This window comes from Dermacentor andersoni, chromosome 5, assembly GCF_023375885.2.
Source record: "Dermacentor andersoni chromosome 5, qqDerAnde1_hic_scaffold, whole genome shotgun sequence".
Lineage (NCBI taxonomy): Eukaryota > Metazoa > Arthropoda > Arachnida > Ixodida > Ixodidae > Dermacentor > Dermacentor andersoni.
Window position 1 is genome coordinate 191,380,576 of NC_092818.1, and position 19,681 is coordinate 191,400,256.

The 19,681-nt window shown below is 44.5% G+C and overlaps 1 protein-coding gene across 3 annotated transcripts in view; it reads left to right on the forward strand.

Annotated features, from left to right (window-relative positions):
• The window catches only part of Moca-cyp (nuclear cyclophilin protein Moca-cyp), a 54,358-nt gene extending 35,142 nt beyond the window's left edge, over positions 1 to 19,216 (forward strand). The window contains exons 15-19 of one of the 3 annotated variants that reach the window (XR_008612773.1): positions 8,438 to 8,503; positions 8,649 to 8,987; positions 10,010 to 10,068; positions 15,391 to 16,690; positions 18,264 to 19,216. Coding sequence is in view for 2 of the 3 variants with exons in the window: in XM_050179457.2 (XP_050035414.1) it covers positions 8,438 to 8,503; positions 8,649 to 8,987; positions 10,010 to 10,068; positions 15,391 to 16,189 (1,263 nt within the window). In the remaining variant the exon portion in view is untranslated. Of the gene's footprint in view, positions 1 to 8,437; positions 8,504 to 8,648; positions 8,988 to 10,009; positions 10,069 to 15,390 lie in introns of all 3 variants that reach the window. The other 2 variants (XM_050179457.2, XM_050179458.2) reach the window with 2 other exon arrangements.
• The last annotated feature ends 465 nt before the right edge of the window (positions 19,217 to 19,681 follow it).

Here is a 19,681-nt window from a genome sequence, read left to right on the forward strand (position 1 = left end):
GCACAGCGTTCCTTTTCTCTCAATTCGACACGCTAACACACCTTCCCTCGTTGCCGCACCCTCCCGCCTTACACCCTCTCCGCTTTAGAAGAACTCCACCTATATATACTGTGGCAAGGAAAGCATACGTCACCTTGAAGACAAGTCCACTTGTCGAAACGTTGACTCCTGCATTCACTTTTTTCACATTTGCTCATCATCCACATGCATGGTTTATGGTTCAATTTTCTTGGGGGGGGGAGGGTGGAGCCCTCATTAGAATCAGGTAAATACCGTAATCAGTAGGAGTGTGCAAATGTCGAATATTGGCGAACCGAATCAGATAGTGAATGTACGAATAATTCTATTTTTCAAATATTCGATGTATTGTATGTAGAGATCCGTGCAGTGCCACGTGTTGCATGTGCTGCGGAGCTCCTCATGCTTGATGTCGCCCAAGCGAGCGTTTCACTTCGTTTTTTATCCGCATAACGACCCAGCTAACGCAGGTGTGAACTTTGTCACTGCGAATGCTCCTCGACGGCGGCCGGGGCTGCCTTGGTTGGTGCACGGTTCGTCCGGGTCAACAGGACTGATAGAAATGTTAATGCAGCATTGAGACAGAGGGAACGGCAACGTAAGCACTGCGTATTTCGTAAAGTGCAATGATCAGGCAGATTAGCCACCGATAGGCACACAGATTGTATGTAGAATCTTTGACAGGTGGCAAATTACTCCAAACCTGACAATGAAATGGAGTGGATGGCGCATGCTCTTTACTGTCAGTGCCAGCAATGCAAGTCATGTGATGTGCGATCCTTTTGTCTGTCATGCAGACTGGCCTTACGATAACCCTGGCTGTAAAGTCTGGATAGCCCCTCTGCATTTTAGAGAGAAACTGGAAAGCAAAACTTTCTATGCAATATTATGGAATAAATGAAATAAATATAAAAACAAAGAGTTCTGCGAAATGTACGAGGGCGAGTCAAATGAAAGTCAGCCAATGCGAATATATCACTAACGGCGTACTTTGTTTAAAAGTAGTCTCCATAAGCATTTAGACATTTGACCCACTGACTAACGAGCTGCGTGATTCCCGTCTCAAGATTCCTTGGGTTGCTGCTTCAAAAAGTCTGTAACTGACTCTTTCACATCATCGTCCGACACAATTCTGGTTGCTTCTAGCTGTTTTTTCAGATGCTCCAAAATGTGGAAGTGACAAGGCGACAGGTCTAGGCTATATGGCAAATGTTGCAGCGTTTCCCACTTGAACATTGCCAGTTTTATGTTAACGACATCAGCAACATGGGGTCGGACGTTGTGGAGCAAGATGACCGCATTCCTCAATTTTCACGTCATTTGTTTTTTATTGCGACAAGCAGCCGATCCGACGTTTTACAATATCCGAAACGATTGAGTCTCTCTAGGTTTAGCAAATTCGATCCTGACGACCGCAAAAAAGTCAACACCTTTTCGGCAGAAATGACAGCCTTTGATTTTCTTGGGGGTTATGAATTAAAATATTTCCTCTGTAAGCTTTGTCATCATCTTTCAGGCTCATAGTAGTGGCAGCATGATTCGTTCCCGGTCACAATTGCAGACAAGTCGTCACCCGCATTGTGATATAGGATTAGATGAGTCAAGGCAGCGCCGAACTTCTCCGTCTTCTGGCCATGGTTCAAAATCTTGGGCACCCATTGCGCACACAAGAGCCGATAACTGAGATGTTCACGAATTATGGTGTGACCCGAACCATGACGGATGTTCACACGTCCTGCCAATTCACCGATGCTTATCCCCCCCCCCCCCCCTCGACTCCCTCTGATGTATCGCGCGCGACAAGAGGCGGCGAGCTTCCTCTCTGTTTTTCTCCCTTGCGCACACAAGATTGAGCCACCCCATCGTCAGCAAACCCATGCCACCCCACCCCCCTTACGCTTTCCCTCACACATGCAGCATGCAGTCATGATGTTTTCGCCCTTGGACTTTATACGGAACATGAGGGCGACGGCAGGAATGCGCCTGGAGGGTCCACATGATTGCTACCGCAATAATATAACGAGTATCCGCCAACTGAAGCGTCCCTTGGTTCATTACTTTCCACAAAAGAAGTAACAAAATCAAACTTTCACCATGCGACAATTTGCTGCGTCGCAACAATGTATTTTTTTCTTTTGTAGGGCGGGGGTATGGAAATGAAAAAACGCAAGGAAGGCATGTTGATTATAACCGAATGCCTACTTTGGGCACCTAATGCGGCTACCGAAGGAATATCGAAAACGTGAGATGATTGGTCCACAGATAACCATAGGCATGCTGCGCGGTATCAGATCCTAATTTTACGGATAAATTCCGCTCAAGCGAACGCGTTGCAATCCGTCGAGTCCCCGCAGTGATGGCGGCGAGTAACCATGCATTTGTTTCTTTTTTTCGTCTGCTAGCCAGAAAGCGTCCAAAACTATGCCAGACGATAATCCACTCAGTCAGAGAAAAACGAACGCGCATCGAAGTGCGCTGCGCGGGGATCGGGGCAACACGAGAAAAACGCATGCGCTCTGGCTGGTTCCGGCAGCCCGCGGGTAGCGAGAACAAAATAAAATTGAAGAGGCTCGATGTGTTCTCAGGAATGAAAGTCAAAGTAGAAAAATAAATAAGAACGTAGTTACCTTTGCTGGCTTTAGTACCTTGACATGGATGCTTTGGCACAGGTGAAAGAAAAATGTTGATATTCTTTTCTGTGACATACTGCCACAAATGAACCACCACAACCCTTTGTCTCATCGGACCTCGTTGCGTGCTTTGTAAACTTGTCTGATAGTGTGTTGATTTGGCTTGTCTCGATGTATGGTCAGATGTAGGACTTTAGAAAAGTCAACGCACCTTTGGCTTCAAATGTTTATAACAACATTTAGCCCACAATGTTACGGAATTGAAAATCTAAAGCACGACTTTGGAAATGTCAATGAATCTTTCCCATCAACAGTTTATGAGAACTTCATGCCCATAAAATTCCAGAATTGAAATCATGCGCTCCGTCGATTGCGCGGCGTCCGCGAGATGCCACGACGAGCCCGCTTGCCATCAAAACGCCCTTGAAACTTTGTGCTCGGGAGGGGCTCCTTGCGCTACGATATGCGACTCCCTGTGCATGGGCGTTGCCGCTAAATCCAGTCCGATTTCGCAATGTTCGTGCTGAAATGTCTTTTCGAGCATGAAAAGGTCATTCTAGAATAAATCCAGCATGATTTCCGGCACCGGGGGTTATTTTGGTTGGCGGCGCACGAAAGCACGAAAAATTTTGGGGGGGGGGGCTGAAGCCCCATAGGCCCCCCCTCCCCTGGCTACGCCCCTGGAAAGGGTCACTAAAGTCTACAGGTTTTTTTCAGGGTCAGAAAAGCATGCAAAGCGTTTTGAAGTGTGGTGAACATACAACAACATATTCATTCTCTAGGCATAAGCTGTACATAGCTTTAGAAATAATTGTTGTTTGACTACCTCCTTCTCTTTAAGGATACCTGTATAATAAACTTTGACCTGTGCATATATTTAAATATATTGTGTATGTGCATGGCATTTACAGTGGAAATTTAAAACAATGTTGATGTGAGAAAATACGGGTGAGGCAGCCGCTTTTAGTACTTCTAATGCAGTTGTTATTCTATTGTCAGGGTTTGCAGAAATAAAGCAAAGTATGAATTAAAATCCATGCGCATCCGCACCAACAATGATGCAGTAAGCTATTAGCCACAATAAAATAAGTGAAAATATTGAGACAAGGCAAAAGAAACCTCAAATGATGGGGGTGACAAAACTGGCAAAGACACGTTAGGGGTGGTGTAGGATTTCGCATTGCCGGGGGGAGGGGGGAAACTCAGTCCCCCTGACCCTCCCCCCCCCCCCCCCCCCCCCAGGAAACTTTGGAGTGGGCTCGGGCCCCGGAGCCTCCCTGCAGTTGGCGCCTGTGGTTATAACAATTAAATTTGGCTACTGGGTGTGTGCCGGAAGGAAAAAAAAAAAGCACAACATCCTTGAAAAAAAAAGGAAAGAAGGAAAAGAAAACGAATGTGAGCCACTTTGCTTCTTCCTACCTTTTTGCCTTGTGCCCTGCATGGCATGCCTTCTAGCAGCATAACATTACAGGCCTTCCTACACCCCTCTCCCGTCTCCTTTCCATCCTTCTCCCTTGCACCAAGTGCGACATCGCTAGCGTCGGAGAGGCTAAAAGGAGACTGAAGAGGAGGGATGAAGGAATGCCGTGTAGGGTGCACAGCACTAAGGCGGGCATGGTGACTCGGCTGGCGTTTTCTTTTTTTTTCTTTTACTGAATTTTGCGTTACTCTTCTTGACCGCACAGGCACTCTGCAGCCAGATTTACTTGTTATAAGCAATAATATGGCATGGGAACATTGTAGTAAGCGGTATATTTTATCATAGAACACAGACAAAAGGAGCAACACAAGGAGCAGTGCTCTCTAACAACTGTACTTCTTCCTGTCTAATGAAAATTTTTCGATGTTAGTCCCCTCTACTTTTTTAATGCAACCCGGTTATAACAATTATTGGTTATAACAATGGGATTTTCTCGGCACTTCACTATTGTTATAGGTGGACATGGCTATTTTATTAAGGTGTATTCTATGACTGTCTTAGGCAGCATGGAAGTGAAAATGGTGGCATTCCTCAGGATACTTGCATTGGCTAGAGGGCTGTTAAGCTTTTTCGTTGTTGTATTGGAGCTATGCGTGCCAGATATACAGGGCCTAAAATGTATTGACATTGTAAATGTCAGCAGAGCTGAGACCTACTAACAGCAACACATGAGTGCCTAGCCAACAGTACCATTCACACTATTTGCTGACCACAGCTGCCTCTATCTCCTATGGTGCTAACAAGGGTCAAAAAAATTGGGAAAGATCCGGAAAAATCCTGTGGCATGATAAATAGCCTGTGTAGCTAAAAACGCATGCATCTCATGTGTGCTGTTCCAACTGTGGTGACTATGTGTCGGGCTGCTAAGTGCGAGGGTGTGGGATCCAATCCTGGCCACGGTGGCCGCATTTCGATAGGGGCGAAATCGGAAAACACCCATGTACTTACATTTAGGCACACGTTAAAGAACCCCATGTGAGTGAGGGAGTGAAAGAACTTTATTTCAGTCCACAGAAGACACAGGAAGACCCCTGTGGTCCAAATTTCTGGAGCCCCCCACTGCGGCGTGCCTCATAATCAGATTGTTGTTTTGGCACATAAAACCACATAATTTAATTTAATTGTTTTCACTATGACCGTGTGCATCCTGGGATTGAGTCTTCATGTGCGAAAGCCCCTGTTCATGGCCTTCTTAATGCCGGATACATTCCACACTTCTTATGAAAGGTATTGCAAGGCCCCATTAAAGTATGGGCATCCTCACATAACTTACATCTTGACATCTCTTGTTTTTTGTCTTTGTGTTTTCTTCCTGGACTTGCAAATGATTTCAAGATGCTCATGGGAAGTGGCGCCTCTCTGTGCTGCTGCACAGTGCTAAGGAGCATGTGTGTGTACGTGCAGCACACACAGTTTTGTGCTTACTGCATGCTTCTGGTCACATGCATTGTCTTGCTTCCCATTGCAGTGCCTTCCAACCATTCATGCATATGCTGGCTGTCTTCCTCACTCCTAGATGTTTAAAACAACTTTTTTCATCCAATAGCACTTGTGCAGACATGTCATACCAACATGAGCCCTTGCATCAAGTGTGGTAAAGTTGATGCCTGTGCCAGAGGACAACTCGACCTCTGCAAAACACACTTTACTTGCTAGTGACTACTGAGATGGTTATCGGAGCTAAAATAAAGGCTCATTAGTTCAAACATCCCTTTAATAACTTATTTATATTTGCACCTCACCTGTGATGGTATGTGTTATGGTGCTGCTGTTAATATGGAAAGCTTTCTCTTGGACTCCCTGTTGTGTGTTGTGGAGTCGCCCCAGCCACAGCTGAGGTATTTTTCTTCGTCCTTTTCTCATTCCCATGACGTTATCCTTATCTAGGCGATAGGAATACTAGTATGAAACTCCACATCATCTCTGTGATGGATTCTGTGCCTTCAGATTTAGTTCTGATGCAGTACTGTGCCTCATCACAGCATCCCACTCACTGGTGCACTTGATTAGTTTCACACCATTCTGACAAGTCATGTGCATGCCTGGCCAAGGCCTTGCAGCTGCTCAAAGGCCTTCAACATGCCTGGCTCTGTGGAAGCTTTCCTTGAGACATGTGACAAACTTCCTGCCAAGTTACCATAGAGAGTGCTGCTGAGAAATCATGCAGCATTCAAAATTGGTTCCTCCTCAACCTTAATTGCTCTGTAGCATTGGGAAACAATGAACCTGCTAAATGCGTCGCTGGCAATGTCCACTCTGCAGTGCTCCGGTACGCACACCTTCAATTCAATGTTCTTCATGGTGGATAGTGACACATGTTGTGCTGAGCGATAACAAATGAGAGGGTTGCAGCGGCTGCCAAGCCTAGTGATTTGGCAAAATACTAGGCTTATGCCTGCCAACATTTACAATTTTATTGTTAAATGTTCAGTTTTTAGAGTGTCCTAATGATAAGAGCCCCTTTATATTAGTAATTTAAACATTTATATTTAATTTGCTTCCTAGTTTAGGATAAAAGTGGTTACAAAAGAATACAGAACACATTCATGACAAATTTGTTAGCCTGATTTCTTGGTCAAAACTTAGTCTGACTGAGATAGTTGGTTCATTGCTCTAATAGGTATATTAACGGCGCAAAAGAAAAAAACGAAAACATGAGTAAAAGCATGCATAAAACACATACAGAGACCACTGCTGTATTATTCAGACCTACTAACAGTGGCCCTCAAACTTATTGAACCAGCTTATAAATGAAACTGAATTTTCTGCGGCCATGACATGAATGTTTCATGAATAAACTTTGTGAACATTTTTGTTTGTCAGTGGCACATATTGCTCTTGCTGCCACTATAGAAGAGTGCCTTGCTGTTCACAGTGTTCTTACAGAACAAACCCTCGAAATTTAAAATTTAAATAAACAGTCAACATTCTGAGTAATAAAGCAATTTTAGTATCTTTCACCATATTTTAGTATCTTTTGGCTTCAGACAATTTCTTTATTTTTTTTTTTTAGCTGTTAAGTTTGGCAGGTCCACAGACTGTTCTTGCATTAACTCCAGCTGAAATGTATAATAATGGCTGCTTTGCATATGTTACATTTTCTGGTTGGTCAGCGGGACACGTAATTACAGGTTTCTTTCATCTTGATGAGCGCAACGAAAGCATGGTTCAAGAATTCTATATGCAGCATTGTCTGCATGAAGAAGGATCGTGACCACATTCGTGTCGGCCAGGATTGGCACTTGTTTGCAAGTCTAAGGAGCACAGCATCCCCCATATTCATGGTCTGCATAGGTGGGGCCTCGAAGCTCCAGCCATCAGGCCCCTGCCACAGACTAGTCATTCCTCCTCTTCTTGTCCCAGTGACTCTTTTTTTTATCTTGACGATAAGAATATTAGCATCAGACCCATCAATGTGTTGTGTAGATTTCGGTCACTTGGCCACCTGCTGCTGCCACGTGCTCAGAAGCAACAACGGCTGTCCATTTGCATTAATCCAGCTAAGCAGTGTAGTAGCCACTCTAGACACTATGCTACATGAAAGCCATTAACAACCATGTTGAAGCTACAGCAAGTCACGTTTTGAATGTAAACTGTGTGATAAAATTGTGCACATTTAAAAAAATAATCTGCTGGCTATTTTGCACTGTCAAAAGCACCCCAAGGGGTATAAAAATGATTAAGGATGTGCTTCTAACAGTCTGCAGAACCTCACTTCTCTTGTATGCAACAAACCTAATCAAAATTACTACACTGCAAACCAAAGTTTTTTTCATTTTTGTGAATTTATATAGCAGCTCCTGAAGTAAAACTTGCTGATAAAGGTGATGGGAAAAGCACATCTTCTACAAACTGCCTTTCTCGAAGTTGACATCTGAAGTATATTTCATTTCAGAGTAGGAGCTTTCATCACTGTGCTCACAGGTGTCTCTCTCCCAACTGCTGATTGAGCAAAGTGCTGCTTAGCTTTGGTGACCCAAACTGAACCGGCACACTCAGCATGACATGGCTGAGGTCCAGGTTACAATTCTTGCAGATGCACTTAGATAATAACTACAAAACCTTGGGCTGCTGAAACAGCAGTCTTATATGCAGATAACCACCATCTTGTGTTTGCTGAGGCATTCTTACATTTTGTTTACTGCTTAGTGAGGTGTTTATGGTGTATTCAATTTGTCATGTGTACTGTGTTTATAACATTGTATTTTGTATTGCTTTACACTGCTTTCCACAAAGAATCAGCTCTGTTAATGGGTTTATCTGTGATGTTCTTGTGAACAAGAAGCTTACAGTGAGCTTTTGTTTCCAGAAAGACAAGCAACAAAGGTCGCACCTCTCGCATTCTACGCAGAGCTCTAGACCTACAAGACCTCACGTGAGACGCTTCTAAAGACTTCTTTTGTGTGTGCTGGGGTTTTGTTCAAAAGCTGCATGTACACTCTGAGGTTTAACGCGAAGGTGCAAGATAAAAAACATTTGTTGCAACCAACCCTATGTCACTTTTGCTCTTTGTTCGAAAGGTGTCATCTTCTTTGAAGCCAGCCTCAAAGGGATCAACAGAGACAAACCATCGTGCTGAGAAATCGAGTGGCGGTGCAGCAGCATCTGCCGCAACGGGCCGGCAGACAGCGCTTCGGTCATCTTCCGAGAAGGGAGCAGCCTCATCCTCTTCAGCGCAGCAGGGGTCTACAGTGATGTCACGTCCTTCGCGCAAGTTTGAAGAGAATCCACCACCAACTCGAGGTTCCACAGAAGCAGCAGTCGAAGAGGTGGCGTCTGCAGTTCTTCGCTCTAGGCTTCCACTGGCACAGCTGCTCGATCCAACAGAACCACTTCCACCAGGTGTGGAGCCAGATGAGGTGAGGAATTTGTCCATAACACCGCTACATTTGTGAGCTTGGGGTCGATAACTAGTATTTGACTGTAAACAGCAGTTGTGAGTTTTCGTTCATCACACTTTAGGTCAGGGATGGCACAATGTAACAGAGGATATAAAACAGGATCAAACTACTAATCATGCAGTTTTATTAGTTTTGTTGCCGCTTTGTGCAAGTGAACATATTATACTTGCCAAGTGAAATCTTCATACCACAATGGATTATGTCCAGTATGAGTAAAATCAAGTGTCACGAAAATCATTTTATATATACTTGTGTAAAGCAAAGAGTTTTTATGTGAGGAGGATCCTGATTGACTGATATATCATGATTGACTGATATGTGTGAGGATCCTGATTGACTGTAGTGAAGATTTGCATCATATATGATGTAGATTTGAGACCTTACTCTGTGATTGAAGGGAACAGTGTCTAGAAAGGTAGTGCTGGGTATAAATACAGTTCAAAAGGATCAGAATCATTACAGTCTCTAGCTTTTTGTTTGTATAGTGCTTGTTTAGTACTTGTTGAGAGCACAATAATTTAACAGTGAAGCTGGGCTGTCCGAGCAATGATATAACTTGAATATACATCTGTAATCTTACCTTGTACCTGCATTTATAAAAATTGTAAAGCGTCAATTGCATTTCGTGATTTTTGCAAAAAGCGAGCTCAGTTATGATACATGGAAAAATTTTCCATTTACAGTGGTTTCGAGTCACATAGAATGAGATTGAATAAAGTGATTGTACACTTTTTGTTTGTAATGGGAGCAATTACTTGTTTTTCTTTTTGCCTGCTATTATAACTTTAATGTTTAAAAACAGCGCTGAAGACTTGCACCAGACAACAGAAAGGAGGATGGGATGCACATGGTGCTGCGTGTGTCCCTTCCTCCTTTCTGTTGTCTGGAGTAAGTTTTTAGCGTTATTTTTAGACATTATGGAAATCCACCAACTCGCCCAATCTGCCGTTGTTCTTTAGTACAACTGCTTTTATTTCCAGATATCATCTGGCCTGAACACTGCCAGCTCCTTGCCCCTGTCACAAGTCAAGTGGAGCAGGTGAGTAGCATAGCCTATGCTGTCACTTACGAAGTGTAACAGGGGACATGGTGTAAGAAAATTAATTTTGAAGCACAGGCAAGATTTAAATAAAATTGTGAGACCATGCTCACATTATAAGTATAATGTGTGAATACTCAAATATTTGATTTTGAAGCGGGTAGGGAACATTCGAATGATTTTAATGGACATGGTGTAAGAAAATAATTTTGAAGCACAGGCAAGATTTAAATAAAATTGTAAGACCATGCTCACATTATAAGTATAATGTGTGAATACTCAAATATTTGATTTTGAAGCGGGTAGGGAACATTCAAATGATTTTAATGCGAATCGAATATCTAGTATTTGATGTCTCTAATATTCGGTATACAGTAGAAACTCGTTGATACGTTCCCGTTATGCATGTTTTCCTGGCACCAGTGTTTGCAATTGAGAACACAAAAAATGACCCAACAGAGTTACTCATTTGTTACCAATTGGTAACAAATGTGAGCATCATGTTTCGCTTCGATGGCAGCTGGTGTCGCCCACCTGCTTGATTTAATTTCAGTTTCCCGTCGCCCTCTTAATACACCGCGCAATAGGAAAACAATGAAATGCGTGTCGAGCTGCAACGATCCGCACGACGCTTCGCATTACATCGATGGCAACAATAGTCGAGTCTGTCAAAATTTTTTAGTTATTCCAGATCGTACATTTTCCTGGTTAGTATGCTTTTTCTTGCGTTTTTTTCCAAAACATATGAACGAGGTTCTGCTGCATTCGGTGAATGACCCGACTGTGGTTGGTGCCTCGACTCGTACAGCATTCCCACAGAGTGCGACCTCAGCTGGTAAAAGATTTAGCAGCATTGATGGGAATGATAAAAACGATTGACTTAATGCAAGCAGAGGGAACAACAAAAGCAGTGCATGTGGAAAGCACAGGAGCCTGTGTGAAGATCGGGCTGATTAGCCACCGGGAGGCATGCTGATTGTATTGGATACATGAGTTCACTGTTCAGGCACGCAGATTTGTGTAGTTCGAAGCTTTCCGCCCACGTGCGAGCACATAGATGAACTTTGCACACATGCTCCTGGTACTTGCTGGCTGATCAACCGCAGACCTGAACACCGCTTCAACGGCTGTCAACCTAACCTGTATGCATGGTCTCGTGACTGATCACTGGTGAACCATGTGCAGAAACATATGACTGACAAGCGTTCCACAAAGGTTTACAGCCTTTTATCGCATCGGCCAGCAGTGAATTTTCCTCATGGCCACACTGTCTAGCCTGCCAGCCCTAGTCAGAACTGCTTTGCTTGGAGTTGGTGACCAAAGTTGGGGACCACCCCCTTTGGTATATAGAACAGCTTTGCTATTTCTTAGCTTCAGAAGCAAAGAAAGCACTAGATTCTGTTCCACAGGCACATTTTATTAATATAAAATATATGATAGTTATTCAAAAAGTAAGGGTCGTTAGGCTCTAAAAAAAGTATATATTCGTTAGTAAAAGTTTTTATTGGCAGGTTTAGTTTAGTACAAACCTACTTCACTTTTCTACATATTCACCATTAACTCCTAAGCATTTTTCGTACCACTGCGCCAGTTATCCCTCTGTATAGAAGTTTGCTGCCTGGGAATTGAACCAGTCGACAACGGTGGTCTTGAGTTTCTAGTTTCTCGTCTTCATACCGTTGGCCCCTAAGCCACTGTTTCAAGTGCAAGAAGAGGAAATGATCACTTGGTACAAGGTCGGGTCTGTAAGGTGGGTGAAAGAAAGGTTCCCAACCAAACTCTTGAATCTTCACCTTGGTTCAGGCAGCAGTGTGAGCATGCGCATTGTCATGGAGGAGGACAATTCCAGATGACAGTTTCCTGTGCTGTCTATTTTTGATCATACGTCTCAGTTTCGTGAGCGTTTCTAAGTATACGTCAAGTGTAACTGTAGTCCCACGTTCCATGAAATCAAACAAAAAGATGCCTTTTTCGTCCCAGAAAGCAATAGCCATCATTTTCCGACTGGAGTAAGGAGATTGCTTGAATTTTTACAGTTTTGGTGAAGAGGGGTGGTGCTACTGCATTGATTGTTGTTTTGCTTCCACAGTGGCGTAGGATATCCAAGTCTAGTCGCCTGTAACAATGTGCGAAAACTACTAATCTCCGTCTTGTTGGTAGCGGTCCAAAGACACTCGTCCACTTGACATTCTTTGCTTTTTTAGTTCGTTGGTAAGCATTCTTGGGACCAACGATGCACACACCCTGTGATATCCTAGCTTTTCAGTTACAGTCATGTAAATTGTAGTGTATCCAACAAGAGGAAATTAATCATCCAGACCACTAACTGTCAGTGGTCGATCTAATCGCAATTTCGGGTCTTTTTGTTGAACAGTTTCATTGGTTTGAATGCTGGGCCTGCCACTCCACTCTTCATCGTGCACATTTGTGCAGCTATTTTTGAAGTCTCGACACCATTCTCTGACCTTTCCTTCGCTCATCACTGTAGGTCCATAAACTGGGCACAACTCCCCATGAATTTGATAAACTGATGATCCTTTTGCATGCACAAATCATTTAATTACAGCTCGCACTTCACAACAGGTGGGGGCAACAATTTTTGCGGACATTGTTGTCTACATTTCCTGACAAGCAGGCGACTACTGGACCTAAACACTAACTTCGTTGCCTTCGTGAAGAATTAACAAATGGTGTTGCACAAATAAAACTTTATTCTGACGTGTAAATATTTAAACATAAGCAAATGGCTCACACATTTTGAATAACCCTTGTATTTTTCGGACCTTTGTATGCCAGCACTGACAACAACAGAGTTGCTGGCATACTAATTTGGTGTTTCCTTTAGTAAGAGTAGAGCACACTACACATCTTGATTTCTAGGTACTTGAGTTACTGATAGCTAGCAACCTTCTTGTAACATAATCAGCCTCTTCGATTTTCGGAGTTCTGGCAGCCCACTGGCAGCTGGACGGCACCCAGCTAGTCCCGGTCCTGATAGGAAGTCACGTGTGCTGGGATCCCAAGACAACCCGAAGCTGCTCGAAGTTTGCGAAATCGAACGTCGGTGCAGTTGGTCGCCGAGTAAATTTAAACGTGCTACCAGCATGGCAGTGCCAGTGAGGTCGGCGTGCGCTCGGTGTAGTCGGCCCCATTTATATGCGTTGCCAGCTTGAAAATATACAGTTGCATCCAGGGATACGATCACTTTCGCGAGATTTCGTGCGACTTGGCGCAGGACGTGCATTGGGCCAACCTCACTTTGCACAGCACCACAGGTAGCCTCCGACGCGTCCGATACCAAGATGCGAAATTGCACGTAAGTGATTGTATCCTTGAAAACGATCACTCGAGAATGCCTGCTCGCAGCGATCATGTCGCCCATCGGCGACATTGATAAGTTGGCGTTGTGTCGTCACTTGACAATAAAAAGGCAGGATAAGGGGTACGTCTTTTACACTTAAAATTTCGTGCTGACCTGCTTGGGCTTCAAGTTAAGAAGTTTGTTTTGGCCGATGGTGCTTCTCTTATGACCTTAAGGAGCTGGGGATGCGGCTAGCGCATGAAAATGCATGCCGCCTGTGACCAGCTAAAAGTTTCACACAAAAAACAATATTGGTCACGATTATGAGAGTAACAAGCTAATGTATGTGTGCCTATTATTCAACCATTGCATTCTTAACATCAACAGCCTGCAGTTCGAACACATATCAGTTTCAAGCTGCTACCCAAGCAAAGACGGAGGCTATACAGGCTATAGCTGCAATACCTTTTCTAACTGCAGAAGAAGGAGCTATTGCCGCATATATACGCGAGATATGTGAAATGGTACACCACCAGAGAAATATCAACTGAAGATGCACTGCAGTGTATATGAATGAGCATCTACAACTTGTGCAGAACACGATGCAGATAAAATGCACGCGTGAGAGCGCGGCGCGCTGTTCACTGCTAGGAAAAAGCCTTCACGGGACACACACACACACAAGAGCTTCAAATGGTTCACTATCACTTGTATTGCACCGCTTCGCAATGCGGAACGGTGCGTTAGAACCTGAGAAGATAACACTAGAAGTAAGGAAATCTGAAGATGACCATAGCCAGTTGGCTGAACAAGGTGAAGTCTTCAAGTGCCCGCATTGCAATCTACCAAGTCCCCACAAACATGGCGCCGAGCGCTCATCGCCTCTATTAGTCGTCTGCTAGCCAGAGAACTTCCAGAGAGCAGCCAGACCGAAATTATCTTGGCTGGTTCTGGCAGCCTGCGGGTAGCCATAACCGTCCAGCCCGAGTAAAACGAAAGCCCAGCGGAAGTGCGTGGCGCAGTGGACGGAGCAATCGAAAAAAATGAAGGCACTGTAGCCAGAAGGCGCGGGTAGCCAGAAGTGAAAAATCGAAGAGGCCCACTATGTGTAGCCTCCTGAGCATGTGCAGCATCGTGTTCTTTTCACAAAATTTGTAGGCATAAATATTTTAATACGAAAGTGTTAAGGGCCCCGTGCCGCAGAAAATCCGGCATCGGCGCCCTGCATCGGACGTTGCTCTGGCAAAAATAATTTCGAACCTGGTTCCGAACCACGCATACCCAACCACATTCTACCACCAAAGTTGCTCATACCTTGTACTTCATTCTTTACAAAGTTATTCGTCGGAATTTTGAAAACGGCAGCCCACAAACAAAGCTACTGGAAAGAAAACACCGACGGCGCATATCTTTTATGTTAGCTCTTCTCAGACAGAAATATTAAAAGTGTGAAGCAATAACAGGAGATGACCCACGCAAGAGGCCGCGTTTCTACCAGAAAGCTTGCCTTCGTGCACAGCGTTAGCCGGCAGCTTTTTCGGGTAAACATTACGGTTACATAAGCTGCAGTTGCCGGGAAGCATGAAAAGCAGTCAGAGTGCTTTGAATGCTTTCGCGTTCCACTCTTAAAGGCGAAGCTTAAGTGTCCTCCAAATCTTTTTTTAAGTTTTCTGATATTCGATTTCATATACGACTTTTTTTTCTTGATTCCATTCGATATTCGATCTGTGATTGCTTAGAGAGATGTTTGTTTGGAAATTAACAAATGGGCTGTGATGCTTATGCTTTAGCTTTCCTAAAGAGGGCACGTCATTTATAGCTGGTTATTGTTCATATTTTAGTTTTGTTTACTGCAAATATGCATGTGATGACTTAAATTAAGGAATTTACTTTTTAATATGTTGCTGCCTAAGCCTGATCTGCATAAAAATTAGTACCTAGTGGTTGACTTTGCTTCCGGCATGAACTGTGCTTGCAACGTCAACGGTGCTTATTTAAAAAAATTTTTTTTTTGCTTTTAGTGGCGGTTCTTCCAGCGCATCTGGTGTGACGCCAGTGCCACCATCCACCAGCAGCCGATGGCAGAGTGCTCCCTCCACGTCAAAGCCCACTGAATTGAAGCAGTTAGACCGTTCATCCCAATCTACATCGCAGTCATCATCGGCATCGAAACCATCCGCATCCACTAAAGAGCCAGAGAAAGCGGGACTGGCAGACAAGGGACCATCGGTAGCCAAGTCATCTTCAGCGACTATCAAGCCTGGGCGCACAAGCCAGGCCAAAGAAGGTGCAAGTAAGGCCGAACAACCAGCGAACAAGCCAGCAGTCACAGCCACGAAGGGGGCGGCGGCATCAACCAGCAGTTCCCGATCTACTGCCAAGACAGCGAGGGAGACATTACGGCGAGAAAAGGACGACTCGCCATCCTCGCGTTCCCGCTCACGAAGCCGCAAGCGAGGTCGGAACCGATCATTGTCACAGCGTCGGCGCCGACGGTCATCGTCTTCATCGTCAACGTCGTCTTCATCTTCCGACGGTGGTGGCAGTGGTAGCAGGCGGCGAACCAGGGGCGGCCGGAGTCGACGGCGCAGCAAGAGTGCCTCAACATCAGATGGTTCACGTGGTGGGGGAAGCTCCCGCAGGGGCCGGAGGCGCCGAAGGCGATCGTCCAGCTCCAGTTCGAGGTCGTCAAGTTCAAGTTCAAGTTCCAGCAGCGACGGCCATGGCAGTAATCGCCGAGGGCACCGGAAGAGGTCACCAGGTCGTCGCAAGAGCAGGCGCCATAGGTCGAGCTCCAGTGGGTCAAGCAGCAGCGACTGAAGCTTTATTATTGCAGTCAATATCATAGGGTGAGAGGAAAAAGAATGTGCTGTAAGAGACCTCTTCCTGTTGCAGCAAGCTGGCTTTCTTGCATGCCACTTTTCACTGGCGTTGCTTTACCGTTCGTGCCCAAGGCAGCCTTGTGCGATTGGTGATGTACAGCTCCGGTTTGTGCAAGCCCTGTGGAACCGAAATGAGGAGCAGCTGGTGCGCAGTGAAGGTTGTAGCTTGCATATTTCAAAAATGGTTCCTGGCTGTCGGACAGTGCCATGGCCTCAGAGAAAAACTTGGGAAGATGGCACATTGTCTGTTTCTCCACTCTGTCCTTGACTTTGTGATATGGCAGCCTGCAGTAAGGAAGTCATTCATTTTTCAGTTAATGAAAAATGATTGCTCATTGCACTGTTCTGTTATTTTCTGGTTTCCTTTTGTCTTGATTTCTTCTTTGTGCAGTATCATCAGTTTGCGTAAGCAAGCGCCCATTCCTGGCCTGCCACAACCGTAAGATATGCGTCATGTTACTCGAGCAAGCATGAATTGTTGTCTGTAATTTTTTGGAGTATTTAGGAAATGCTTAGTCACCATCTAGGTGAATGTCAGCCTGCGTGTGAATTCCTGTAATTGGATTCACCTAAGGGTGATCGATTTCAGCTTGTCCATATGCATAGCGATTACTTGGCTGTTCATCAAGGCAGACCTTTGGAACACTGCCATAGTCGGTCACCTGTTATTTCCATCCCGACGTGGTGGCGAATGACCAAAAACGCAGCTGTGGAGAGTCGCGAGTGTCTATTCCTGCATTTGAAGTAAAGAACAGCAGATCGTCCCAGGAATGGCATCCTGTGAGCCTGCTCATCTGCTGGACTTAGGGCTTCATATGGTTCTAAGTGAGTGCGAGGTCACTGTCTAAGACTTGTATTTAAGAAAGACCGTGTAGATTCCACAAAGGCAATGCGATCCATCCATGTGCTGCGTTGATGTTGGATAGGAGGACATGTCCATGGAATAAAACCTTTTATATCAAGGATTCTTATTTGAATCCGGCCCTATGGGGCTGAATGGTATGCAAGCAAGAAAGCATCATTTACATAAGAAATTTTGATCTCGTATGACAACAGTCAGGTGCAGATGTTCTTAATAGCCCCTACAAGCTACTTATAAATTGTCATTGAGCAGTGGTAGGAAAACTCTTAAGCAAGCACAGTCAGTGAACTTCGTAAAGAAAAAAATGAATTATAAATGTTACCAGGTTGGGATCAGCAAGGAACTGCTCGGTTAAAAAAAAACTTTTCATTTGCCATTTAGTCATTGCATGCATTGGCGTGGGTACCACTAGCAACATTCGTGATCATTTGTTTGAGCGGTGCGTGGCATGCTATATTCTGTAGGCTTGGGAGAAGAAGTATGGATATGTCATTTAGTGCCTCCTTGCAAGTTCGGTTGGTTTGTAGTCGGTAGCTTGGACCTCGGCTGTAGGCATTCGTTCACTTTAGCAGTAAGCGTCTTTATTTTGTTTTATAATATTGAGGACCAGAAGCCCCTGTGCTCACACTGCTATAACATTTCACAACACCCTTGTCCGAGCTTACTGTATAAAGATTTTGTTGCTTGTGATAGCGGACATCATAAAAAGCAGTATTGGTCGCATTCTTGTCCTGGCTGCCTTTCCTCAATTTATACTGTGGCTCCGGAACTTCTTTTTACAGTGGAAACTATTATTGTAATGCAGACCTAGTAAAAACCTATTATGAAGGCTTCATAGTGTTGCAGGAAAGCTGCACTTAATGAATAAGGTCTTGACGCTGAAACTGTCATCTGCTACTGAGCATTGTCTTTTCACAAAGTTGTGCTAACATCATTTTAAATACCTGGCTCTTGGCTGGGTGTTTTTCTCTTTGCAATTGAACACCTTCTGACCTTGCAATCTTATGCGTCAAAGTGAATGTCGCTTTGAAGCATTTATTTCTTGCAGGTATGCTGTGAAAAGTGGTAACACAGGTGCAAAAACGTGACTCAAGCACCTACAGAATGAGAGTAGTTGGCTGCCTCCGACTTAGCCATGTTTTCTTTTCAGAGGGACAGACAACACTGAAATTTGCCAGCATTGGAAATGAGAAATTGCAGATGTTCGCCTGGTTCCTTACCTTCCCTGCTACTCTGGATAAAGTGTGAAAGAGAATACAACACACATAAGAAAGCACACAGTGCACCAACAACTGTCTGCAAGATCTTGTAAATCCCTGCTTAAGCCAAAAGCATGGTGGTGAATTGCCCAGAATAGGCCACCTCCTCTATAGCTCTGAAGCACTACCCAAGCTTTGAAAGGACTGATATTCTGGACATGACTTCTTGGTTGACTGAATTGAATGGCCAGATATGACTGCAGCCTGTAGGACCCCGAAATGTTGTCATAAGTGTACTGTGTTCTGCCATGCTGGCACAACAATGTTTGGCAGTGTTTGTGGGTTTCCTAACTACATTTACGACCGCCTTAGATGTTCTTTCCTTTTTTTTTTTTTTTTTTGCAGCAGTGCAATTTCTGGGCAGTTTTGCTTTCTATAAAGCTATTTGCCTAGGAACAGCAGTATGCAAAGGTGCAGGGGGCACAGATAAATCAGTCTAGTGATAGACACGCAGGTGATAGCACTGGATCTGTGGCTACGGGCCACAGTGGCAGATTGTTCCTTGGTATTCCGCAGTGTCAACCGCACATTTGCATGCTTGTGTAGCAAAATGCTGTGTTTTCCTTTTTTTTATGCAATGGGTTATGAAAAGTGAGATAAACTCAAACAATGCTGCTTTTGCGGCAGAGTCTTGAAACAGTTAAAACTGACATTGACTTATACAACCTGCGTCCTCCTCTTCCTTTCACAGCCAGACCATGTGTGCTTGTGACACTCAATGTGTCTCGTGTGTGTCTACCTTTGTCGTGTGCTTTTGTCATATTTGCACGCACTGTACAATATTTCATGACATTTGTTTCGTGGAATTCACAATGTCAATTAAAAGAGTTCACATTTTTCTCTTGCCCCGCACCTTGTCTCGATCCTGGTTTGGCTGGAACAAAAGAAGCGGTTATTTAAAGCGCCTCGAAGCTCCTGATTGGTCTACAAACATTTCACGGTCTGCTTTTTTTTTAAGCGAGTAGTTTCTTTTTGTTTTGTTTTTTGTTCTTTTCCCTATTTGTGTGTTGGACCACAGCCGAACTTTCTACACCAATCGCATGTACTCGCGCAACTCAGTTGCGCGATGCATTTGCCACTGAGCACCAACTAGCTCTTTGAGATGCACATGCTGTCGGGGGAGAGCTTTGTGACATCTGGAGGTTTAGATGCTGTAGTGGAACACACTGGAAGGGCTCCCCTCTTTAATCGCCACCCACTCGACCTGTGGTGGCAACAGGAGTGTCGCCTTCCACACCGGCGCCATGCCGCGGTTTGTGCTGCTAGACACGACATATGTGACGAATGCGCTTATATGCGTTGGGCACGA